The sequence below is a fragment of the Leptodactylus fuscus genome, chromosome 3, assembly GCF_031893055.1.
Source record: "Leptodactylus fuscus isolate aLepFus1 chromosome 3, aLepFus1.hap2, whole genome shotgun sequence".
In the NCBI taxonomy this organism is placed as follows: Eukaryota; Metazoa; Chordata; class Amphibia; order Anura; family Leptodactylidae; genus Leptodactylus; species Leptodactylus fuscus.
Genome location: NC_134267.1, coordinates 99,107,778 through 99,134,253, shown reverse-complemented (window position 1 = coordinate 99,134,253; position 26,476 = coordinate 99,107,778). Strand labels below are relative to the sequence as shown.

General features: G+C 42.3%; 1 protein-coding gene across 6 annotated transcripts in view; it reads left to right on the top strand.

Annotated features, from left to right (window-relative positions):
- Positions 1 to 5,794: 5,794 nt before the first annotated feature.
- The window catches only part of LOC142197609 (uncharacterized), a 49,749-nt gene continuing 29,067 nt past the window's right edge, over positions 5,795 to 26,476 (top strand). For 4 of the 6 annotated variants that reach the window (XR_012715325.1, XM_075268067.1, XM_075268062.1 and 1 more), the window contains exons 1-3: positions 5,795 to 6,040; positions 11,934 to 12,042; positions 21,638 to 21,810. Coding sequence is in view for 5 of the 6 variants with exons in the window: in XM_075268067.1 (XP_075124168.1) it covers positions 5,948 to 6,040; positions 11,934 to 12,042; positions 21,638 to 21,810 (375 nt within the window). In the remaining variant the exon portion in view is untranslated. The remainder of the gene's footprint in view (positions 6,041 to 11,933; positions 12,043 to 21,637; positions 21,811 to 26,476) is intronic. The other 2 variants (XM_075268064.1, XM_075268066.1) reach the window with 1 other exon arrangement.

Here is a 26,476-nt window from a genome sequence, read left to right as displayed (position 1 = left end):
GAGGAAATACCCAGGAGGAATCCCTTATAATACAGACAAGGTAAGAGGTATGTATAGTGGGCCAGATGAAGCTCATCACTGCATGAAATAACCGTTGCCATTGAAGCTGCTGGTAACTCTCTCCTCCTGCTGCACTATTTTTATCTGGAACTACAATAAAATTGGATACTTTTTACCATATCCGGTGAGTGCTCTGTCATCTTTCTACTTACATTGTGGATACATAGGATATGGCTAGGTATTGCATACTGAGAAAGTTTGAGGGAGATGAGGAGTAAAAAAAAATATTGGAATGCAATAAAGGTTCCACCACATACAGTGACTTACAAAAGTATTCATGTTCCTTGAACTTTTTCACATTTTGACACCTCACAACCAAAAACTATTTTATTGAGGTTTTAACCCTTTCCCGACATCTGCCATACTACTAGTGCATTAGATATTGTGATGCTTGGAACGGATTGTGTATGTTTCGGCGTGGCATGTTCCATGGGTGTAGAATTCGGTGGCTGATTCTCTTTCTCGGTTCCAGCTCAACAGGTTTCGGGTGTTGGCTTCAGAGGCGGCAGATGTGGATGAGGACTGTCTGGGTCATTTATGGTCTCTGGTATCTGTTCCACGGCAGGGCTTGTCCAGTATTCAGTATCTGTGGTAACGTGGCATTGATAGCAGGTTTGGTGTGAGTGGGAGTATTTGACATTTCGTGGTGTTTCTTTGGATGAGAACTGGGCACTGTAGGTATTGTCAAGGATTGGGGTTTCCTTTGCTGAGGGGAAGTCGGTGACGCTAATGTCGTAGCGTCTGGCGGGTTTGGTGTTTCTGTTTCGGTTGCAGAGCTTTCGGGACATCACAAAGGATTTAGTGGTGTGGCAGGCGATGCAGGGTTTTTATAGGGTGTGGTGCACAGGGACCGGTGGCATCCTATCCCCTTTGAGCTGTTGGGGAATTTGCTGGAATGTCTGTCTGGACTGTGTTTCTCAGCATATGAGGTTCTGCTGTTCCGGGCGGCCTTCTTTCTGGCATTTTTTGGGGCTTTTCAGATCAGTGGCTCAGTTTCGGCCTCAGGGGGATTGCAGTTAGTGGATATTGAGGTCTTTGATGGCAGAATGGAGTGCCGTCTGTGGCATTCCAAGAGGAATCAGTTGAATCAGGGCCATTTGGTGGTTTTTCACGCTTTGGGCACGGGTTCTTGTTGTTCTTTCTTTTATGGACACATGGCTCCCTCCTGGGTTCCTTTTTGTGCCACAAAGGGGGTGTTGCGTTTCCAGTTTGTGGCAGTTTTTAGGAAGTCCTGGGCAGATATGGGGGAGGCTCCCCTGGAGTATGGGTCTCATTCCTTCCATATCGGGGCTGCTACAGAAGCTGCTTGGTGGAGTCTGGAGGATGATGTGGTGCGCCGTTTTGGGCAGTGGGAGTCTGATCAGTTCCACCTTTATGTGTGTCCTTTTCTGTTGTCATGAGGGGTTGCGGGGTCTGGGGATGCTTGGTTTGGTGTTTTGCTGATTTGCTTGTTTTGTTTTAGGTCCCTGCTTGAATTGGATTTTAGGTCACTTTTATATGTGACCTATATGTGCGCTGCAGGCGGATGTGCTGCCGGATGGGCAGCAGCTCGGTCTCTGTCGAAATGTTGCTGCAGTGCGTTGGATCGGGGTGCGCGGTATGACTTGGAGTCGGGTTCTTCCTGAATTTCATTTTTATAGCAGGGTTAATTGCTCTCCGCATGTGATGGTATAGCATGCTGGGAGTAATGACTTGTGTGTGTGCTTCCTGGGAGCTCATCAGGGATATTAAATTTGATATTTTGAGGCTGCTGACTGAGTTCCCTGGTTTAGTGGTCTGGTCAGAAATCATGGCAAAACTAGTGTGGTGTAATGCGCAGTCTGCAGCGTGCCTGGAAAAGACAGCTACAGTGCCTACAGCTTCTACAGCAACAATAAAATGAACCTTTCCAAAAGCTAAGAACTTAAAGGGGTATTCCCAGCTACATAATTATTTTTTAATTTATAGATAATTAAAAGTTAAACATTTTTTGCAAATGTAAGTAATTAAAAATTCTGCAGAGTTTTAAAGATTTTCTCTAACTTTCTTAGTGGTGACAGTCTGTTATCTTGATCGGTTGCCATGATACGACCACCAATGCAGAAACTTTCTAAGGTCATAATCCCCATTCCTCTCTCGGCGTGTACTGGTTCTTCTGCTGAATGGGTCTCTTCTGGAGTTCCACTGAAGCCGCTGATTGGCTTCAGTGGTCTCGTGAAATCTGGCACACACATGGACCAGGTTGTGTGAATCTAGGGTAGTCCACTGCGATATACAGTATCAGTGTAGAGGAAGGGATTTATCCAAATCCGATTCACAGCTAAAAAAAAAAACAAAAAACACACACTGCACAGTGTCTTTTAGATTAAAGCCCCATGTAGCTGGCCATTGCAAAAAGCACTGCAGGAAAAAACATGGTGGGAATGCTGTGAGTGTTTCTGTAGATATAATTGACATGCTGTGATTTCCAAAACTGCAATGGTTTTGGAAATCACAGCCTGTCCATTGTGTGTATTTTTCCGCAGTGTGTGAATGCAGGGACTGTAAATGTCCCACTTTTTCCGTAGCGTTTACGCCACATGGGGCCCCGCCCTTACTGCAGGTTTTGAATCAACAGCAGGTCAATTTCTTACCAGAGCTGGGGCATTGGTTGGCCAAACCACCAACTCTCATTCCTCTATTTTACCACAGCTGGATTCCTGCTCTGATTCCTTTATAAATGGTTGACAGTCATGGCCATTTAGAATCAATAAATCTCAAAGTTATTGAAAAAAAAAAAAAAGCAATTGACTTCCTGTGAAAGTAAATAGCATCCAACTTAATTTAATACAATATTGAAAAATAGAAAATATAATTGAAAATAATAAATCATTAAATTTTGAAGTCGAAATCTCTAACTGTCTCCACAGCCCTGTTTCTTAGGGTGCATTCACACTGAGTAAACGCTAGCTTATTCTGAACGTAAAACACGTTCAGAATAAGCGGCGTCTAAAGCAGCTCCATTCATCTCTATGGGAGCCGGCATACGAGCGCTCCCCATAGAAATGAATGGGCTGCTTCTTTCACTCCGAGCAGTCCCATTGAAGTGAATGGGGAGTGCCGGCGTATACGGTAAGCTCTGCTCATCCCAGAGCGTACACGCCGGCACTCCCCATTCACTTCAATGGGACTGCACGGAGTGAAAGAAGCAGCCCATTCATTTCTATGGGGAGCGCTTGTATGCCGGCTCCCATAGAGATGAATGGAGCTGCTTTAGACGCCGCTTATTCTGAACGTGTTTTACGTTCAGAATAAGCTAGCGTTTACTCAGTGTGAATGCACCCTTACTGTGGATTTCACTTTTGGCAATGGATGAAAAAGCGAACCAAGCTGTGGAGTAAAAATCAGACTTGCTAAATCTCCTGGAAGGTCCAGGTGGCTCCCAAAAAAAGGGATAACTTACTGATCTCCTAGACGTGCAGGCAAAGCTACTAGGTGACTGGGGTAGCAGTCACTTTATGGTCACTTCTGAAAAGGGTGTGTAGCCAGCACATTTAGTGCCCATGCCACAAAAGGGGGCAATTGTATTGACCAGAAAGGCCTCCTTTGGAAATGTAATACATCATCGACCTCATGTTGGCAAGTATGGATAAAACTAGTGTTAAAAAATAGCCATCTGTGATGAATGGCCCAGAGTTATGATTTTTTCCCATGCCCATCTCAGATATATTCCCCATTTGCCTCAGATGGATTCCGTCTACCTGATTAGCAGGATGTGAGAGATAGTGTCCACGATTACTCCCTGGAAGTGGCTTTGATCATCCCTGTGTTTCACCCTGGGCATTGCATTAGCATGTCTGTGCGATCTTCGTTAATCCTAGCAGTGGGCCATCTTGGCTCAGTGCATTGAGGGTTCTAGTAACACCTAGTAGTAGACTGCTTGACTCCGTAAAAACTTCAATCAGTTATGGGATTTATGAAGTTATTGTCACAGGAAAATATGATACAGTCATGACAATAACTTCCTCCTGTGCACAGTACCAGGCCGCACGTTTCGAGCCCAAGCACGATCCGATCAGAGGCCTAGGAGGGGTTCCAGCACTGAACTCGTTACCCATAGGGAATTGGGAAATCGTCCTTGGTCTCTACCTGATGGGGATTTTGTGAGGAACCCCATCATGCCCCTAGCCAAACAGTGGGTTCATCTGGTAAAGAGTTATGGCCATTTATAGTTATTCTGGTATAAGGTGAGGGGGCTAAGTTGCCCACCTTGCTGACCTCATTATGGGAGGGGGCTGAGGGGAGATATATTGTCACCCATGCCAGGACCCGGCGTCTTTTGTTCTTTGGCTGTGTTCTTCCTGGTCTGCTGGCATGTGTCACTAGGTGCTGAGATGCTGTGGAACATGTTCCCTTGGACTACTGACTAATGCCTATGGAAATACCATGCACCCTGGACTATTCTGTTAATGGGGTCGTCAACTCCTTTCCATCTGTGGACTACCTAAAAGGACTCTAAAGCTATGTGCCCTGGATTTCCTGAGTGGAATTCCGGAGACCAAATCTGGTATTATATCTCTGTTTCTAATCTTTTATTCTTTTTATCTTACTGCACTGTACCATACCTTCTCAGTAACCATATAAGCTTGTGACCGCCAGGGTATATCTTTATATATATCTCTGGTTGACCTAGTAGCGACCATCTTGGGTTAATAAAACTTTAGAAGGCTCTTCTCGTATTATCCTATAAGGCCCGGTCCTCTCTCTGGCTGTGAGATTGGACGATATAGATAAGAAGGTGATCGCGGTTTCTGCGCCAAAGTGGTTTTGGCGAGAGACTGTGATTCATCACACCATCCTGCAACAAAAAACAGCTGAAGTTGTCACAAGAGGGTCAGTCGAGGGTATCATGCCAGTTGCTTGCAGCCTAAGGCCCTATTCACATCTGTGTTCGGATTTCCGTTCGGGGAGTTGCTTGGGGACCCATGAATGGAAACCTATCTACATAAAAAAGCGCTTACCTAAGGAAACCCATAGACTATAATGGGTTCCGTGTGGTTTCTGCATGAAAAATGCAGAGAGAAAAGTGCTGCTTGCAGGACTTTTCTCTCCGCATATTTCATGCGGAGGCGGACGGAATGGCCGGAACACAGATGTGAACCGGGCCTCAGGCTAAGGCCCAGTTCACATCTGTGTTTGGGTCATTCCGAAAAAGTCCTGCAAGCGGTACTTTTCTTTCCGCATTTTTCATGCAGAAACCACACGGACCCCATTATATTCTATTGGATATGTGGGTTTCCTTAGGTAACCGCTTTTTTTTTTTTAAACTCAGAGATAGGTAACCGCTTTTTTTATGCGGATAGGTTTCTGTTCGGGGGTCCCCAACCCAAATGCAGATGTGAATAGGACCTAACTTTGTCTTAGCAGAGAAGCCTTTACAGAGTTTGTCAATAATCTGGAACAATAACTCAGAAAAATGTAAAAAGCAGCAGACACGCGAGTTAGTGTAGCCAGACACTACAAATAGTGCTAGATAGACTTCATTCTTTTACATAGCACCAAGTTTTCTTGTATAATGCACGCGATTGGATCCCGTCCATTATAAAACTCGGAGGTTGGCCAGTATGGCACACAGTGATTTCCTTGTGTACATTGTTTGTATAAACGTGCTTTGTGCTCCGCTGTTGATAAAGCATTTTGAATACGAAAAAAAAAGGAGGAAAAGCCGGCGACTGCACGTAAAGCAGCAGATTATGAGTCACGTGATGGGGGCGGTGTGTAATGTGAATAGGGGTCACGTGAGGAGGCGGGGCCCCGTGTGTTGTTAGTCTATGGAAGGCATGTAAATGATTGGGGATAGCAGGCAGAGACTTCCAAGCTCCACAGCGGCAGAAAGAGGAGGGATCAGAGGTATTGGCGCACTGCAACCATGAAGGCCAGCTCCAGTGTCCCGAAATTCCTCACCAAAATCTGGGCTCTGGTGGAAGACCACAGGAACAGCGAGTACATCTGCTGGAGCCAAGTAAGGACAGAGCCCGGCGCTCTATTGTAACGTGTTTACATCACCCTCCATAATGGGGCCTGTATCTCTCGCCTTCCTGCCCGCCCCCGGTGTGAGGCTGCCACTGTAGGATGAATGGGCATTTCTGGAGGCAATATATCCCGCCAAAGAGGCTTGTGGGCATTGGTGAGAGGGGTGAAATCCCAGCTGCCCACGATAGGACGCTTTAGCGCTCACAATGCCGAGGCGACCTGCTAGAGGCCCGTATTCATCATCAGTAACCTCTGTATAAAATGGGATTTCTGTCAGTATTAGATTAGATTGGAGAGATTTTCTGTCTTTGTTTATTTATCTGGGCATTAGTTCACATATATAAAAAAAATGGTACCCCCCTTTCAGATCCTGAGCCTCTGGCCCCCTGTGCCTCTCTGGTCTTTGTTTACACCCTGCATCAGTGAGGCAGATTGGGCCATGGCGGTGACCTGGGCGAGCGTTGTGTATGAAACAGATGAGCGCAACGAAAAACAGATTACTATATAAAAGCAGCTGCAAAAAAAGTTTCTTATGCTAACCAATCAGAAGGTAGCTTCAGCCAAGTTTAAAAGTGAAAGCAGAGATCTGATTATTTACCGGAAGCAACGCTGGCTCTCACTGGGACCAATTTTATGCTATTTTTTTTTTTTTTTTTTAAGTGGTTTCTCTTCTGATAGTTTGATCATGATTTCTGTCATCCTATTTACCAATAATTTAACTGATACTTTTGGATCGTTTTATTTAGCTTTGATCACTATGTAATCAGATGAGTCCGTTCTGAATAGAGCCTAAAAGTGCTTTAAGAGTCTGATTTCTGAGGGTCAGACCACTAGGTCCCCCAAATATGAAGATAATAAAGTGCTTCATTGCTATAGGGCTGCCAGGACTTTTAGTCCCCCATTCTCCTCATTGCTACAGAACCCATTGGAGGAGCTCCCAATGATCAGACACTTATCCTCTATCCACATGATGGGGGATTAGCGTCCATAATGGAACAATCCCTTTAAATGTGTAGCTTTCTAGGATTCTTCCTGTAGCCACTATTGAGGCATGTCGCACCATGGAAAATCCTCTTATGCTTGAAGGGCCCCCTCTATTAACTAGAGTAAAGATCCACTGCACAGTCTTTTATTACCGTATATGGTTGTCAATTTATTGCATAATGCCAGATATTCCAGGGCGGTACTATATCAGTGTCAATCTTAACAGCTGGTGTGATGAGATAACAGATAGGACAATCTGTATAAATTACACTATGTAACAAAAAATTTTATTTTTGTTTTAATAATGTTATTTTCTGATTATTTAGCTCTGAAAAGAATATTACTGTATTTTTCGGACTATAAAGACGCACTGGACTATAAGACGCACCTAGGTTTTAGAGGAGGAAAATAGGGGGGAAAAAATTTTGAAGCAAAAAATGGTAAAATATTTAATATATGGGAGTTGTAGTTTTGCAACAGCTGCAAGGCCACAATGACAGGTGACCCTGCAGCTGTACGGGGACGCAATAGAGTGGGTTTTTTTTGCGGGGCCAGATGTACTTTTTAGTTATACCATTTTGGGGAATATCTATTGCTTAGATCACCTTGTATTGAAAAAAAAACCCGGCGGTTTAGCACTTGTGATTTTGACGTTCACCGTACAGGAAAACTTAGTAGACCTGGCATTTTTGGACACAGGGATACCTAATGTGTATGTGTTTGACATATGATTTTCTACTGTTATATATATTCTAGGGAAAAGAGGTGATTTAGAACTTTTATTTCATTTTTTTATTGTATATTTTTAAAGTGTTTTTTTTTTTTTTTTTTTTTTTTAAACTATTTTTATTCCCCCCCCCCCCTCCCCGGGGGCTTGAACCTGCAGTCACTTGATTGCAAGTCCCATAGACGGCAATACAACTGTATTGCCGTCTATGGGACATTCTGTATATTACTATTACGGCTGGTCATAGACCCAGCCGCAATACTAATACAGCAGTGACAGGCCGGGGAGCCTCATTAGGCTCCCAGCTGTCACCCGAACAGGTCGGCTCCTGCGATATCACCGCGCAGGAGCCAACCTGCAACTTTACAGGTATGGGGCCGGTGGGGAGCGGCCCCGGGGGGGGAAGGGGCCGCCAATACAGACCCGGCATCCGCTGTAATAGAGAGGAGGATGCCGGCGAGGGATAGACGCCGGCACAGGTGCCGGGGCCTGAGACATCGCTATGCTCCTCTGCCCTGCATGAAGCCAGCGGCGGGGGGACGGAGGAGCGGAATAGCATCGCCCCTGCCGCTGCTGGCTTCATGCAGGGCAGAGGAGCGTAGCGATGTCTCAGGCCCCGGCACCTGTGCCGGCGTCTATCCCTTGCCGGCATCCGCCTCTATTACAGCGGATGCCAGGCGGCCACATTCGGACTATAAGACGCACCCTTCTTTTCCCCCAAAATTTTTTATAGTCCGAAAAATACGGTAAACCCTAATTTCAACTTAGCAACTTTGCTTTTTGTACCAGGACATCGATATTTTAAAATCATATATTTTATTTAACAAGCATATCATATGTCTAGACTTCTACCGTCTACATCATTCTATCGATGTCTAGATGCCGGTAGATAATTCTAGACGTCTGCCTGTTTACTATATAAGCACGTCTGCTGGACAGTAGTAATTATTGAAATTCCAGTGATAGTGGAAGTAGTGCACACAGTTATTACTATAAAATTATGCATTGGTTTATGTACATGTTGCATACTTGTGCATGGTAGTACTTAGCTATGAGTGTATCATTTTGCTCATACAGGCCCTGTATTGATGCGTTTTCTGTACAATATGAAAGTGATTCTCCATGCTAAAAATATAGATAATCTATACTAAGAATAAGTTATCAATATCATATTGGTGGTGGGGTCTCTGAAACCCAGCACCCCCAGCTGTTCTCAGCAGCTAATACAGAAAATGGAGCAGGAAGCAGACAGCTCCCATTCTTTGTGTAGTGGCTGGCATTCAAGTGCTCTCTGATCCTTAGGCCTAATCGATAGTGGAAATCCGTGATAAATTGCTGATGCTGTGCAATGGCATTCGGCCAAGGTTTGGAAAATGAAGAGCAATCGCATTGTCCACCTCAAATTGCTCTTCATTTTCCGATGTCTGAATGGAACCTAAGTGGGTGGTCTGACACCTGCTGAAAATGGAGCCCTGAAGGGGCCACACAGTGGCTCAGTGGTTAGCACTGCAGCCTTGCAGCGCTGGGGTCCTGGTGTTCAAATCCCACCAAGGGCAAAAAAAAACATCTGCAAGGAGTTTGTATGTTCTCCCCGTGTTTGCATATTCCAAAAAAGACATACTGATAGGGAAAAAAAATGTACATTGTGAGTTGTATGTGAGGCTCACAATCTACATTAAAAAATAAATAAAAAGAAAATGGAGGCCTGAAATTTATTGATTTAAAAGATAAATAACTTGCCTTTCACGGGTCCTTCTGGAATGGAACTGGTGACAGTGTTCTCATCTGTGTTCTGGACACCACTACAGCCACTCACTGGCCTTGGGTGTTGAGCGTGCACAAACAGCAGGTTATACTGTTGAGAACAGTAGGTCAGACGACAGACATTTATTTTTATCCAAGTTTTTTTTTTTTGTGTGTGTTTTTTTTTTTCAAATAAAGAATACAAAAATGAGGAGACATGGATTTTTCTGTCCTTTTTTTTTTTTTTTTTTTTTCCCGGGATCCTCATTGGCACACAACTCGGTTTATTGTAATCCATCCCCTGCCTGTGGCCTGATTTTTTATTTTATTTTTTTTTTTTTTAGGGGTGAGGTACTTTATTGGTTGTTGTGGGAATTTATTGGTGTTCTCATCCATCTTAGCAACGGATATTAGGTGGCCTATCACACAATAGAAAGTGATGAGGAATTTGAGGGGTTTACCTGTGGAAGAAAGCCTAAGCCGAGCTTTATTTTCCTGCTGCTGGTTTATTCCTGGATTAGACTCAGATATAATGGGACATATCAGCCGTAGTCTCATGCCACTGTCCGTGGTTGAATACGCCATGGAATCCGTGGGAAGTTCAAGCAGTAAGCTTCTTTTATCAGAATTCTGGGGAAAAAAAGATAAGCAACTGCCACTACCTCTCCTTGAAAACAGTGGGAGGCAGATTCCGAACAGATTTTAGGGCAATTTTAGGGGCCGTTCACACGGAGTAACGCGCCACGCATTCAGGCATGTATACACGTGTCAGAGTGCGGCGCTTCAAAACAGATCCCATTCATTTCAATGCTTGCCGGCATGCGCGCGATACACATTGAAATCAATGGGTTACAAAGCCTCCCATTGATTTCAATGTGTATTGCGCGTATGCTGGCACACATTGAAATCAATGGGATCTGTTTTGAAGCACCGCGCTCTGACACGTATATACGTGCCTGAATGCGTGGCGCGTTACTCCGTGTGAACGGCCCCTTAAGGTGCAGCCTTAGTCTGGTCTTACACGACAGTAAGTTTAGTCCGCAATTGTAGGTTCTCAATTGCGGGACCATTTGCGAAATACAATGTATTCAGTGCGGCCTATTACACCACCGGGGTCCGCACTGAATACCACAGACCCACAAAGTTACGCACGGCACGGACTGTCCCATAGAACCACATGGGCACATGCCGATGGACACGGACGTCTGTGGAATGACATTTTGCTGCTATTCAGCAAATAGCGGACCGCAAAAACCATTGCAGTCGTGTAACACCAGCCTTAGAGTCTACTCCAAATTCCTCACTGGGAAAGTAACCTTAAAGTTTCTCTTATTGACAGATAAAGACTTTCATCCTTATTCATTTCAGTGTTAGAAAAATAAAATGGAAGGTTCCTTCCGTCTGGTTTCAATCCGCAGCATGCAACTTTTTTTTTTTTCCCCATAAAAGTAGATGAGTGGCTAGAGATGTAAAGTCCTCTATTTGTATCCATCAATAAGGGTCAGAACAATAGATGTTTGCTGGCAGTGTAAACATGGCTTTAGTTGTCACTGTTCAGTCAGTAGAGTACTGATGGGTTAGAACATTGCAGATGTTTAAAAGTCTATGTGAGGCAAGAATAAGCATTTTCAACAATGTCACCATGGATGTCTTTCGTTATCTAAATTTACTGTAGTATAAATGCATAGATTTAGGCATTGCGGTTGGTGGATATGTAAAGCTACTGCTCAGCCTGCAGTTGATACGATCTAGTGACAAAGATGCTGCTAGTCACTTGAATCAATGGTATTTCATCATTATTAACACATAGATTAAATTTTTTTTAAAGATGGATGTACATTACATGCTAATAATCTACCCTAAAAAATCCCGTTGTGGATTAGTTATTTTTGGTGATGGTTCAACACTGCAGCCTTTAGTAGCAGCTGTTTAGGTTAATGGCGTCCGTTCTGACATATCCACCCTTTTTCTATAGGCTTTACAGCACAACAATGCTGGGACCTGCTTATATGTGTCTATGAGCGTGTAGGTTTTTGTGTACATTCTTCAAAGTCTCTAAAATATCACTATTCTCCACCTTATCATCTCTTCATCTCCTCCCAGAGAGTCATCAATCACGTAGACATCTGAAAGGCCCCTCAAAACAATAAGTTGTACAATAGATTGGATACGTGGTCTATTGTCATTGTATGTGGGAGTTACCAGTGTGTCAAAGATTGATCATACAATGAAAAGCAATAAAACGGTGAAATCTGACTTTATTCATAAAGGCTAGTATTTGTACTGTATAACGCTGTTAAATGTCTTGGCCCAATGTTAGATTTGGTAACTTGCAACCCCTCAGTATCCTATGTGGGTGGCTTTCCTTTGTATTATAGAAAAAATAATATAGAAGTCTGTGTAACACCCCATTTGTGTTTTGTTACAGGATGGAAACAGCTTCATTGTGTTGGATGAGGAAAGATTTGCAAAAGAAATCCTGCCTAGACATTTCAAGCATAACAATATGGCGAGTTTTGTGAGGCAGCTGAACTGGTGTAAGTTACATTGCATTTTGCCATGGCAGCTTAGATATATTCTATATCCAGAACAAGTATAAGTATTCAGTCTAAAGTAGTTATGCAGAGAAAAATAAAGCTTACCACTGTATTCCCTGCATTGCATAAGATTTCTTTTATATATGTGTCCCCCAGAGACTGACTGATTACATTTGCAGAGTGTGGTGGGATACCAGATGTTGTGTGTACCGCCGTCCCTGCTGCTGCTCCAGCTCTCTGATCTCACAGATTCTAAATTACTCATGTAGTAGGTCTATAGAGTGACCAAGAATTGGAGTGACAGCATGGGAAGTCTCCCATCAGGGCTCTGGAGGACTTGTATGTGTATAGATTTGTGTGTTAGTCATGTCTGTTAGTAATGCTGGTAAGCATTCATTTTCCATAGATTCGTTAAAGAGAATCTTTTAGCACCTCCACCAATTCTAGATTTTACTGTTTTATAGGTGCCGCTCCACTGATTCCAGTACAGTTGGAATTTTATCTCTAGCCTTCACCGTTCCCAAGCAACAAGCGCAGTTAGTTTTGGTGCCTGATGTGCTATTTAAGTTCTGTAATGTCAGAAGGGCAGTGTCAGACAGGGTGATTCAGAGCTCCAATGAGAGGCAGCCAGTATGAAGAGATCAGAATCACACCCTGTACCTTCTTCTCCCTGACACTGTACAGAGCCTAAGTAGCATATCAGACACCAAAACTACAAGTATTGATTGCTAGGAAATGGTAGTGGCCAGAAGAAAAAAAATACAATTGTGTGAGAATCAGTGGAACAGCACCGATTAAATGATGTAAAGAACTGAACTTGTTGGAGGTGGTGAGAAGGGTAAGCTTCAGTTTGGAGACCTTTTTAGCATATGTCCATGTTTTTGTCTCTTTATGCATACATATGATATGATCTAAATAAAAACTTGTTTTACTTTATAAGATGCTGATTGTAGGAGAGCCTCTAACAAACTTTGTAATCCTGTGGCATCACTCCAGCCATTAGGTTCAGCAGAATGGCTAAAGCAGCTCCTAAACTATAGTTTTGAAGGGGCTAATAAGATTATACCGGAGTCTATTTTAAAGGGATTCTACCATTAAAACTTTTTTTTTGTGGCTAAGACGTCAGGATAGCCTTTAGAAAGGCTATTCGTCTCTTACCTTTAGACGTGGTCTCCGCTGCGCCGTTCCTTAGAAGTACCGGTTTTTACCTGTATGCAAATGAGTTCTCCCGCAGCGATGGGGGCGGGCCCCAGCGCTCAAACAGTGATGAGGGCGTCCCCACCGCTGCCAGAGAAGTGTCCAAGCACCGCCTCCTTCTTCGTCCGCCGCATCATGTTCAATGTCTTTTTCCGGCGCAGGCTCGTAACCTAGCAGAGCAGGCACACAGGCCACGGGAAAATGGCCGCTAACAATACTGTGCAAGCGGCCATTTTCCCTTGACCTGTGCGCCTGCGCAGTCAGCTCTGCTAGAAGTTACGAACCTGCGCCAGAAGACATGAAGATGACGCGGCGGACGAAGAAGGAGGTGTTGCTTGGAGACATTTCTCTGGCATCGGTGGGGACGCCCCCATCGCTGTTTGAGCGCTGGGGCCCGCCCCCATCACTGCGGGAGAACTCATTTGCATACCGTTAAAAAACGGTATTTCTAAGGAACGGCGCGGCAGAGACCACGTCTAAAGGTAAGAGACAAATAGCCTTTCTAAAGGCTATCCTGACGTCTTATCCACAAAAAAAAAAAGTTTTAAGGGTAGAATCCCTTTAAAGTGTTTTATATCAGATGTAAGTTACATATGCCTTCGCAACTATGTTTTTACAGATATCCTATTTCTAATGAGACCTATGTGTTTTCATGGGTTGAAAAAAACTGTTTTGAAAAAAGATTATCCACTTTGCGGCACAATATAAGTTTCTCAGTGATATATTGACAACCGTGTCGATATTTTTTCTGACAAATACAAGCAACTGTTTTGAAAAACATATATTTGCACCTAAAACTCACATTCAGTGTTATACTCACTAAGGTGTATGAAACTTATAAGTACTGCAATCATAAAAACTACCAAGATAAGAGGAGTATTTTTAGCCGTTGAGGAGTACAAAGTTTGCAGCAATAAAAATAAATGATTTTTTTAAATGTTTTTATTTTTAGACCTCATAGAGGGCTTGAACCTGTGATCATTATATCACCCGTACCACCAGGACATAGGAAAAACACTGTAACTTTTGAAACCAGCTAAAGACAAGCCTCAATAGTTATTTTCCTATGACAAGTCTGGAAGCCTTCAGAAAGTTTCCGGCTGTCATAGTGGCTGATTGGCTTTTGCAATCATTCCACTAAGAAGAGGGGTGTGGGCTGGAACCAGACTGAGGGGGCATACATCCACAGTAATAGTACATCTGATGTCAACAAGGGTTAAGTGCTGGTGGAGAGAGCTTAGATGTTAAAATGCTGGGAATAGTCTCCTGTATTAATACAATGAGACCTGTTTCAATGTATAAAAACTCGTCTGACCCTTGTACAAGCATTATTGTGTCCTCTGACCAAGTATATTTTTCAGTGTCGTCTGTTAATGTGTTAAAAATATATACTGCACACAGCCAACCGCGTACTTTTTTCAATTCTTTAACCACATGAGGACCGCCTTACGTAAATTTACGGCCTCATGTGATGGTACCTAAAGACCGGACTATTGTCGAAATACGTCCGGTCTTTAGGTGCCATTTTAGAGCAGATCGCGCCCCCCCCTGGTAACAGTCCCGCCCCTACCTCTAGCCCGGGACTTGGTGAAGATGCCGGGGACCGATCTGATTGGTCCCCGGTCATGTGATCGCTGTGACAGCAAGTCACAGCGATCTCTTTTATTTACAGTATAGCCAGCGTCTTAAGTCTCCTCCCTCTCCTCTTCTCCTTACACATTGTTACTTTGTGAGGAGAAGAGAAGAAGGAGAGAGACTTGAGACATTGCTTGCTAAAAAACACCCCTATACACACTTTCCACTGCCCGATCCTGCCCCCAAACCCATCGATCCCCTAATTCCTAATCCCCTATCCCCAGATCTATATATAGATCATATATATATATATATATATATATATATAAAAAAATAAATATATATATATATATATATCTGTGTATATCAGAGCTAGATAGGGAGATATATATATATATATACCCACCATATAGGTATATATATATATTTCTGTCACTTGTATAGCGCTAACATATTCTGTGGCGCTTTACAGAAAGTGTCAGTCACCGTACCCTATAGGGCTCACAATAAATTGCTCTCTAGCACCATATATATATATATCTACCGTATAAATTTTAGATATATATATATACATATATATATATACCCGCCATATAGGTATATATATATATCTGTGACTTGTATAGCGCTAACATATTCTGCGGCGCTTTACAGCCACTCTACCAAAGAGGGCTCACAATAATCAGCTCTCTAGCACTATATATATATCTACCGTATAAATTTTAGATAGATATATATATACATATATATATATACCCGCCATATAGGTATATATATATATCTGTGACTTGTATAGCGCTAACATATTCTGCGGCGCTTTACAGCCACTCTACCAAAGAGGGCTCACAATAATCAGCTCTCTAGCACTATATATATATCTACCGTATAAATTTTAGATATATATATACATATATATATACCCGCCATATAGGTATATATATATCTGTGACTTGTATAGCGCTAACATATTCTGCGGCGCTTTACAGCCACTCTACCAAAGAGGGCTCGCAATCAGTGACATTATGGCGAGGAGGTTTTATACTAGTGAGGAGGCATACGCCATTCTTTGGTCAGATGCATCAGATGCGTCTGACACTGAAACATTTGCAGACAATGAAAATGACAATACAAGTGTCATTTCAGATGTGTCTTCAGGAGACGTTCTCCCTGATGACATTGACTCTTCAGATGGTGAAGGTGCCGGAACTAGCAGTGCGGCAGCAGACAGTGACACTTTCCCACTAATTGATGTGCGTTCCCTCCAGTGGGCACCTGCTCCATCTTTTGCCCCTAGAGTCCACCCATTTACTGCATCTCCTGGCATAACAGTGGATGATTCCCAGTTTACCCACATGAATTATTTTAGTTTATTCATAAGCGACGACCTCCTCAATGACATTGTCCTTCAAACAAATTTATATGCCACCCAATACATAACCCAAAAACCTTCCTCTGCCCATGCCAAAGATTGGACACCCACAGATCTGGTGGAAATGAAAAAATTTTGGGGCCTCACCCTAAATATGGGTATTGTAAAAAAGCCCTCAATCAGATCATATTGGTCAAAAAGTCCCGCACAGTCAACCCCAATATATTCAGCAGTCATGTCCAGGCTTCGCTATGAGCGACTAATGAGGTTCCTTCACTTCAGTGATAATTCACAGGCCCCCCCAAGTGATGATCCAAACCGTGATCGGTTATTCAAACTGAGACCCCTCATAAATTATTTGAACCACTCCTTTTTACAACATTACACCCCAGAGCAAAACGTCAGTGTGGACGAATCCCTCCTTAGTTTTCACGGTAGACTGAGCTTTCGCCAATATCTCCCTTCCAAACGGGCAAGATATGGCATAAAGCTATATAAGCTTTGCGAAAGCAGTTCTGGCTACACCGCCGCCTTCAGAATATATGAGGGACGAGATAAAAAAATTAATTCCCCAGGATGCCCCCCAAATTTTCCCATCAGTAGTAAAATAGTGGTGGAGATAATGCAGCCCCTGCTACACAAAGGGTACCACTTGTATTGTGACAACTTCTATTCAGGTGTGGCCCTATTTAGACACTTGCATTGTGCAAGCACAGGTGCATGTGGAACCATGCGCAAAAACCGAATTGGTTTTCCGCAGCAGCTAGTGGGGAAGGGCATACAAAAGGGGGAGTCCTGTTCTTATTCTTGTGAGGAGCTGTTGGCGGTGAAATACAGAGATAGGAGAGATGTCTATTTGTTGAGCACAATACACCCCACAGGAACAGTGGCAGTGAGGGAAAGAGGGGCAACAGCAGACAAGCATAAGCCAATAAGTGTGTCCGAGTATAACAAACACATGGGGGGGTGGATTTAAGTGATCAAATCTTACAGCCCTATCTAGTAAAAAGAAAAACCAAAACCTGGTATAAAAAAGTGGCCATCTACCTAATACAAATTGGAATCCAAAATGCCTTTTTACTTTATAAAAAGAAGGGAGGCACCGACAAATATCTGGATTTCCAGGAAAAAATAATTCACAACCTCCTTTTTGACCCTCAGGACCCCATAGAGACCCCCCAGTCTGAAGATGTCAAACGACTCACTGAAAGGCATTTTATTAGTCTACTTCCCTCCACAACAACACGAGCTAACGCGCAAAAAAAATGCCGTGTCTGCACCAAAAATGGGCGACGCAGAGATACCCGTTACCATTGTCCCTCATGCCCCTCAAAACCAGGCCTGTGTATTGTCCCTTGCTTTGAGAGATACCACACTGTTCTTCATTATTAGATCTCTTCCCCAGAAAATTCCATTTCTAATTTTGTGATTGCCACCAAGCCCCATCTTTTGCATAAACCTGCAAATTCCTATTGTTATAAACTCTAAATTCCCTAAATTATACCCCTAGATGAATACATTGGGGAACAAAAATACTAATTACATTTTTTTGCATCTTTTTCAACATTTCACAAAAAATCTGGATACTCTAAGAAGATGCTAAAGCACTTATTGAATACCTGCAAACTATTCTAGCAAAATCTGGCCTACAAAATCCAATTAGCGCTCCATCCGTTCTGAGAGCGACCGTGTGCCCGTACATTCGGGTACCAGCACATATGGGGTATTGTCACGTTCGGGAGAAATTGGGTAACAAAATGTGGGGTGCAATTTCTCCTTTAACCCCTTGTGGAAATGCAAAATTTGGGGTAAAGCAACATTTTATAGCAAAAAATGTCATTTTCCCATTTGCTGGGCCAATTCTGTGAAACAACTGTAGGGTCAAAGTGCTCAATATACCCCTTGATAAATTCCTTGAAGGGTCTAGTTTCCAAAATGGGGTGATATTTTGGGGGTTTCCACTGTTTTGGCACTTTGGGGGCTCTGCAAAAGGGACATGATGCCTGCAAACTATTCTAGCAAAATCTGGCCTACAAAATCCAATTAGCGCTCCATCCGTTCGTACATTAGATTACCAGCACATATGGGGTATTGTCACGTTCGGGAGAAATTGTGTAACAAAATGTGGGTGCAATTTCTCCTTTAACCCCTTGTGGAAATGCAAAATTTTGGGTTAAAGCAACATTTTATAGCAAAAAATGTCATTTTCCAATTTGCTGGGCCAATTCTGTGAAACTCCTGTAGGGTCAAAGTGCTCACTATACCCCTTGATAAATTCCTTGAAGGGTCTAGTTTCCAAAATGGGGTCATATTTTGGGGGTTTCCACTGTTTTGGCACCTTGGGAGCTCTGCAAATGGGACATGGTGCCTGAAAAGTATTCTAGCAAAATCTGGCCTACAAAATCCAATTAGCGCTCCATCCGTTCTGAGAGCGACCATGTGCCCGTACTTTACGGTAACAGCACATATGTGGTATTGTCGTGTTCGGGAGAAATTGTGTAACAAAATATGGGGTGTAGTTTCTCCTTTAACCCCTTGTAAAGATGAAAAATTTGGGGCCAGATTTTGCTAGAATAGTTTGCAGGCATCATGTCCCTTTTGCAGAGCCCCCAAAGTGCCAAAACAGTGGAAACCCCCAAAATATCACCCCATTTTGGAAACTAGACCCTTCAAGGAATTTATCAAGGGGTATATTGAGCACTTTGACCCTACAGTTGTTTCACAGAATTGGCCCAGCAAATGGGAAAATGACATTTTTTGCTATAAAATGTTGCTTTACCCCAAATTTTGCATTTCCACAAGGGGGTAACATTTTATTATGAAAAAAGTAATTTTTCATTTTCACGTCTAAATGGTAAATAAATCTGTGAGACACCTGTAGGGTCAAAGGGCTCACTATACCCCTTGATAAATTCCTTGAGGGGTCTAGTTTCCAAAATGGGGTCACATTTGGGGGGTTTCCACTATTTTGGCACCTTGGGAGCTCTGCAAATGGGACATGGTGCCTGCAAACTATTTTATCAAAATCTGGCCTACAAAATCCAATTAGCGCTCCATACGTTCTGAGAGCGATCGTGTGCCCGTACATTAGGGTACCAGCACATATGGGGTATTGTTGTGTTCGGGAGAAATTGTGCAACAAAATATGGGGTGCATTTTCTCCTTTAACCCCTTGTAAAGATGAAAAATTTGGGGCTACAGTAACATTTTATTACAAAAAAAGTAATTTTTCATTTTCACGTCTAAATGGTAAATAAATCTGTGAGACATCTGTAGGGTCAAAGGGCTCACTATACCCCTTGATAAATTCCTTGAGGGGTCTAGTTTCCAAAATGGGGTCACATTTGGGGGGTTTCCACTATTTTGGCACCTTGGGAGCTCTGCAAATGCGACATGGTGCCTGAAAAGTATTCTAGCAAAATCTGGCCTACAAAATCCAATTAGCGCTCCATCCGCTCTGAGAGCGACCGTGTGCCCGTACATTTGGGTACCAGCACATATGGGGTATTGTTGTGTTCGGGAGAAATTGTGCAACAAAATATGGGGTGCAGTTTCTCCTTTAACCCCTTGTAAAGATGAAAAATTTGGGGCTACAGTAACATTTTATTACAAAAAAAGTAATTTTTCATTTTCACGTCTAAATGGTAAATAAATCTGTGAGACACCTGTAGGGTCAAAGGGCTCACTATACCCCTTGATAAATTCCTTGAGGGGTCTAGTTTCCAAAATGGGGTCACATTTGGGGGGTTTCCACTATTTTGGCACCTTGGGAGCTCTGCAAATGGGACATGGTGCCTGCAAACTATTTTATCAAAATCTGGCCTACAAAATCCAATTAGCGCTCCATCCGTTCTGAGAGCGACCGTGTGCCCGTACATTAGGGTACCAGCACATATGGGGTATTGTTGTGTTCGGGAGAAATTGTGCAACAAAATATGGGGTGCAGTTTCTCCTTTAACCCCTTGTAAAGATGAAAAATTTGGGGCTACAGTAACATTTTATTACAAAAAAAGTAATTTTTCATTTTCACGTCTAAATGGTAAATAAATCTGTGAGACACCTGTAGGGTCAAAGGGCTCACTATACCCCTTGATAAATTCCTTGAGGGGTCTAGTTTCCAAAATGGGGTCACATTTGGGGGGTTTCCACTATTTTGGCACCTTGGGAGCTCTGCAAATGGGACATGGTGCCTGCAAACTATTTTATCAAAATCTGGCCTACAAAATCCAATTAGCGCTCCATCCGTTCTGAGAGCGATTGTGTGCCCGTACATTAGGGTAACAGCACTTATGGGGTATTGTCGTGTTCGGAAGAAATTGTGCAACAAAATGTGGGGTGCATTTCCTCTTTTAACTCTTAGTAAATGTGTAAATTCTAGGGCTAAATGAATATATTAGTGATAGGAATTGAAAAATGTAAATTTGACCTCCATTTTGTTTTAATTGCTGTGAAATGCTGAAAGGGTTAAAAAACTTTCTACCTGCTGTTTTGGATTCTTTCAGGAGTGCAGTTTTTAGAATGGGGTGACTTATGGGGTTTTTTATTACAGAGGCCTTTCAAGTTCCCTTCTGAACTGAACTGGTCCCTTGAAAAATGTGTTTTGGAAATATTCTTGAAAATTTTGAAAATTACTGCTTGATTTGTAAGCCTTATAATATCTGAAAAAAATTAAAGAGTGATTAAAATTTGATTGCTACATAAATGAAAGACATGGTTAATTATATTTATGAAAAAATTTGGGTGGTATGACTTTCTATTTGAAAGACATGCAATTTCAAAGTTTGAAAACTGCATTTTTTTCCAAATTTTCGCCAAATTTCATATTTTTTAATAATCAAAGACATAACATACCGACCAAAATTTACTACTGACATGAAGTACAAGGTGTTACGAAAAAACAATCTCAGAATCACTTGTCTATGTTAAAGCGTCTCAAAGTTATTGCCATTTAAAGTGACACATGTCAGTTTTGAAAAAAAAGGCCTGGTCTTTAACATACTTTTGGGCTCGGTCCTTAACCGGTTAAGGATGCAGTTGGATGTTAATGCTCGGTGACTTTTTTTCATATTTTCCTTCTCCGCTTCCAAAATTCAAAGTTGTTTGAATTGGCTATTTGAGGGCTTATTAGGCATATTTTCACAGGGAAAAACCCGCTGTAGCGCTTGGTTATCTGCAGCAGTCCCTTTGAAGTGAATGGGAGCACCTTTCACCAACAGTCATGTCCACCTTCAGTTTGGCAGCAATTGGGCTGAATGCAAAGCAGGAGAAAGCTTCCCCTGGTCCGACCTCAGGGCATAATCCCTTTAATAGAGGATATGTTGGAGACAGGTCTAAAGATAGCAATCAGACTGACATAACTGATTGGGGTTTGACCTGAACTAAGATAGCTATCAGAAATGTAATCTACACTACAGATAAATTTTGCATTAAAATGCATGTCCATTTTTATTCCAGATGGCTTTCATAAAGTTATGCAGGATGAGAGTGGTGCAGCCAGGCATGATAAATATTGTTCAGGCAGATATCAGCACCACTTTTTCAAGCGTGGCCACGAAGAGCTACTGACAAAGATAAAACGGAAGGTAACGTCAAGTACGGGAGATAAGCGGGTGTTCCGGAAGGCTAAGGTTTGTTTTCTTGTTTGTTCTTTACAAATTTCAGGTATAGTATTTGACAAATGCAGGTAAAACATCAATTATGCCTCACTGTAAAACACATATGTCCTTGTGTATCATGTTGCATTAGAAAATATATAGCTTAAAAAAAGGAGTGCAATATTTCATGCAAGCAGGCATCTACCCTACCACATGACTGTAGTCTAACCTGACCAATGACTGGACGCGAGAGAAATCATTTTCAGTTTTATCTCTTCTCTCTATATTATAAAAATGAATTTCTGTCTGTCTGTTCTCTATTGCAAACCAAACAACTGTACCAATCTTCACCAAATTTAGTACAGAGATACTACAGGTATCCGGGAAGGTTTAAGACGACACCCCAACTCGCTCGGACGTACCGTTGCTGAAATACATTCCAAACACAATGCCCTCCACCTTAGCCAATACAAACCTGCAAGTCTTTCACTCATATTTCAACTGCAATACACACGGTGATTCCACATGTACGAGCCAACACTGATATCCAAACTGAGATACACACATCAGAGGATTAGATACACAGATCAGCACACAGTATCACACGCCAGAGGATTAGATACACAGATCAGCACACAGTTCCATATGCCAAAGGATTAGATACGTGCGTCTGCACACGGTTCCACATGCCAAAGGATTAGATACACGCGTCTGCTCACAGTTCCACACACCAGAGCATAAGATAAGCACGTCTGCACACAGTACCACATGCTTTAGGATTAGATACGCGCCTCTTCACACAATACCACACGGGGGAGGATTAGATACGCGTATCTGCACACAGTACCACACGCCGGAGGATTAGATATGTGCATTTGCACACAGTACCACACCAACAAGGATTAGATACTTGCGTCTAAACACAGTACTACACGGGGAAGGATTAGATACAGCTTTGCTCCAGGTATCCATAACAACTGATCACAGGTTTTTCACTGATATCCAAAATGATACACATCACATGATGCTTATGGACATACACACAAACATACAAAATACACCAGTGCAAAATTGGACAATTCTTATGGGGCCACTACACAAACATAAAATGTAATATACCCGTGCGAAGCCGGGTCCTCCTGCTAGTATTTAATATATGTGATCTTTTCAAGAGCAATACAGTCTTATAGAGCCGAAACACATTGATATGCCAATACATACATGCACACACTACATAAAATTTATATTAGTATATATAAAATTAAAAGGGTTATCCAGGATTTAGATATTGATAGGCTGTCTTTTGGCTAGTTTGGCTAGGTCATAAATTCTGGATAGTGTTTGTCTGATATCCAGCAACCCCCTACCAATTAGCTAATAGCCAGAACCTCAGCGCCAGGAGCACCACAGTCTATAATGCAAAAAGTACAAGTTTTATTCCACTGTATAAATCCCAGGAAAACTTTTTAATTCTTGAAAGTTAACATTGAGTAATAATAGAAAAATGAAAATGGTTAATTTCATATGATTTGTCATGCCTATGCAATATTGTTACATCTCTAGTACTAGACTGAATTCGCATCTGCTTTGGAAGTTATGTTTGAAGCCACTGGTCACAGGTTTTGTCACATTTGCTGGAAAAAGTAGCTCAGCACGCGGAGCTATTATTACCAAGTAAATGATGAACACAGTGATGGAACCCAGTAGACCACATCATAAACCAATGGGTCCATCCGGTGCCATTGCCATCTAGTTTGTGACCCGTTAGAGATTGAATTTTGATTTTATATTCTTTAAGTAAAATGCACCTGAAGAACAAGCAAAATGCTTCTTTTACTACATGAACATATTATAAAAAAAAAATAAAAATGGCCAACAGCATTGGGATGTCAATAGTTCACCTATCAGTTTGTTTCTATGACCTAATCATCTTTTTGCCACTCATGGACCAGCTCCAGAAAATTAATTTAAGCAATCTAAAAGTTTCCCTTTACTAGACTGGGAAAAGGCACCTCTTTGCTAACTGTTGGAGCTGAGTGGTACATACAGAGCAATTTGTAGCTTCACCTGAGTCTGCTTGTGACATGTAGAGAGCATTTTAGTCACCCATTTAGGGCCCAATATCTGTATGGTTTCAGATGATGACACTAAAGTAGTTGTCCTGTATCAGAAGAACATGTCTGCTTTTGTCCAGAAACAACACCACACATTTCCATGGGATGTGTTCTGGTATTGCAGCTGGGCTTTATTAGGGCTGAATTGCAATACCACTTCCAACCTATGGCCATGAGTGGCACTATTTCTTGAAGAAATCATTTATTTAATGCTGGGCAAACCCTAGAAGTCATTATGCTGTGATGCAAGAGATTTAATTTAGGGCCCATGCACACGGAGTACTGGTTGGTGTTTTGGGGGGTGTCGGGATACTCACAGTAGGATAGAGTCCCAATCCATATAATACACGTCAAGAAGGATCCCACTGAGACTGAGTAGTCTGATTCAAGGTGCGTTTAATTAAAGGTGGAAAACACACAATGTATGGTGTAAGTGTAAACGTTTTCGGCCTAAATCGGCCTTCCTCAGACTCAAGTATGTCGTCTCACAACCTATTCAGGTATAGATGTGAATATACTCAGAGATAAGCACAGAACATGTGTTAGAGGGTTTGTGATCTCGTCCTGTGTGCTGGTAATCTGTATGTTAGTGCATGGATGCTCTGTCCGTGGGTTTATGTCGGCTCAAGGGGAAGTATAAATGTAAATACTAGCTGGCAGAAGGGGGTGCCTCAGTGGCATCCTTTGATGTTGTGGTTGCTGTACTGGCTATGTATACTCATTGGTGTAGATGTTAAAGGGGTATTCCCACATCGCATACTCACCAGTCTTCACTGCTGTAAAATCTTCTTTCTTCCTGGTTTCTTGCGTCATTTGGTGGGCGGAGTTTCATATGCAACCTGCCGTTTAGCTCCGTCCCCAAATTAGCGTGTAGCTCCGCCCAACGCATAGCGTGATCCTATGGGGCGGCTGAAGGGCCTGTGATGTCATCAAAGGTCCTCAAACAACACTATATGCACAATATTGGACTAGGAAGTACAGGCAGGAGCAACTCCATTCTGTGTTACATACAGAGACTGCCTGTCTCTGCCATAATGAACACAATTGAATTAGCTAACCTGATAACTGGGAGAACAGAAGACGAGTTTAGAAATTAAAGCAGCTCCTCTCCCCTATCTGAGAGCAGGAATAGCTAGAAACACAGGCTCGCTCCCGTGCACTTAGCCCCTAGTCCCTCCCCCCTGAGAGCAGGCAGCTACATCACTTGACTTTTGAGCAGATAAGTCAAGGGCTATGTCAACAATGAATTGAATAAAGTAAGATAGTGGACAAACAAAGCAGTTTTGCTGAAGCAGTGTATTTAGGAAAAGTCTTACATCCACATTAACAAGCAGTATAGATAGGATCCTTGTGATGGGACAACCTCTTTAATACTAGCTGGCAGGGGAGGTGCCTCAGTGGCGTCCTTTGATGCCGTGGTTGCTGGGTTGGCTATGTGTACACGCTATCAACGTGTACACATAGCCAGCCCAGCAACCACAGCATCAAAGGATGCCACTGAGGCACCCCCTGCCAGCTAGTATTTACATTTATACTTCCCCATGAGCCGACATAAACCCACGGACAGAGCATCCATGCACTAACATACAGATTACCAGCACACAGGACGAGATCACAAACCCTTTAACACATGTTCTGTGCTTATCTCTGAGTATATTCATGTCTATACCCAAATAGGTTGAGACACGTCATACTTGAGTCTGAGGAAGGCCGATTTAGGCCGAAAACGTTTACGCTTACACCATACATTGAGTGTTTTCCACCTTTAATTAAACGCACCTTGAATCAGACTACTCAGTCTCAGTGGGATCCTTCTTGACGTGCACACGGAGTAAACGCGTGCTCATTTTTGCATAATACACGTGTAAAAATTAGACTCCCGTGGACTTCAATGACTTTTTTTACACGTGTAAAAAATGCGCCTGAAAACGTTCAAAAAAATGCGAGTTTTTTACAAGTGTAAAAAATGTCATTGAAGTCAATGGGATTTTTACACGTGTATTATGCAAAAATGAGCACGCGTTTACTCCGTGTGCACGGGTCCATTAAATTTGACTGTGTCTGTCAGAGTTGTGGAATCTTTGATTGAAAGGACTAGTGCTACAGTTAGCACTATTCTACCTATCAAATAGTCCAAAATAGCTAAGGAATCTCCCAATGCATGTGTGAACAGTAGCTGAATCTGTGCTCAACCTTGAGGATATCCTCATTAAATTCCTGATGTGAAACTCTTGATTTTGTCATGGAGTTCAAGGTGTTGTGTACCCACATTGTGGCATGTATACTAGAGCTCTATAGCATAACAGAACTGGTAAGCTTTTTTTCCTGTCTTGTAGGAAGTGTTGGTAGCCTTTGAAGTCTTTTAGGCACTGTCGGCATAGTCCTAATCGCTAAAAATAATTTTCTGTCTTTTATGAAGAGGAATAAATGCTAATTTTATACCATTATTGCTTTTATTATTTTTTGTCTTTTCTGGTAGTAAAGCTTTAATTCATGAGATTATTCTTCCCTTGTCAATAACTGGAACAAATGTTAATTTCTCCTTCTCTGCCAAGTCCGTCATTTATTAGCTACTGCTTTGCTAA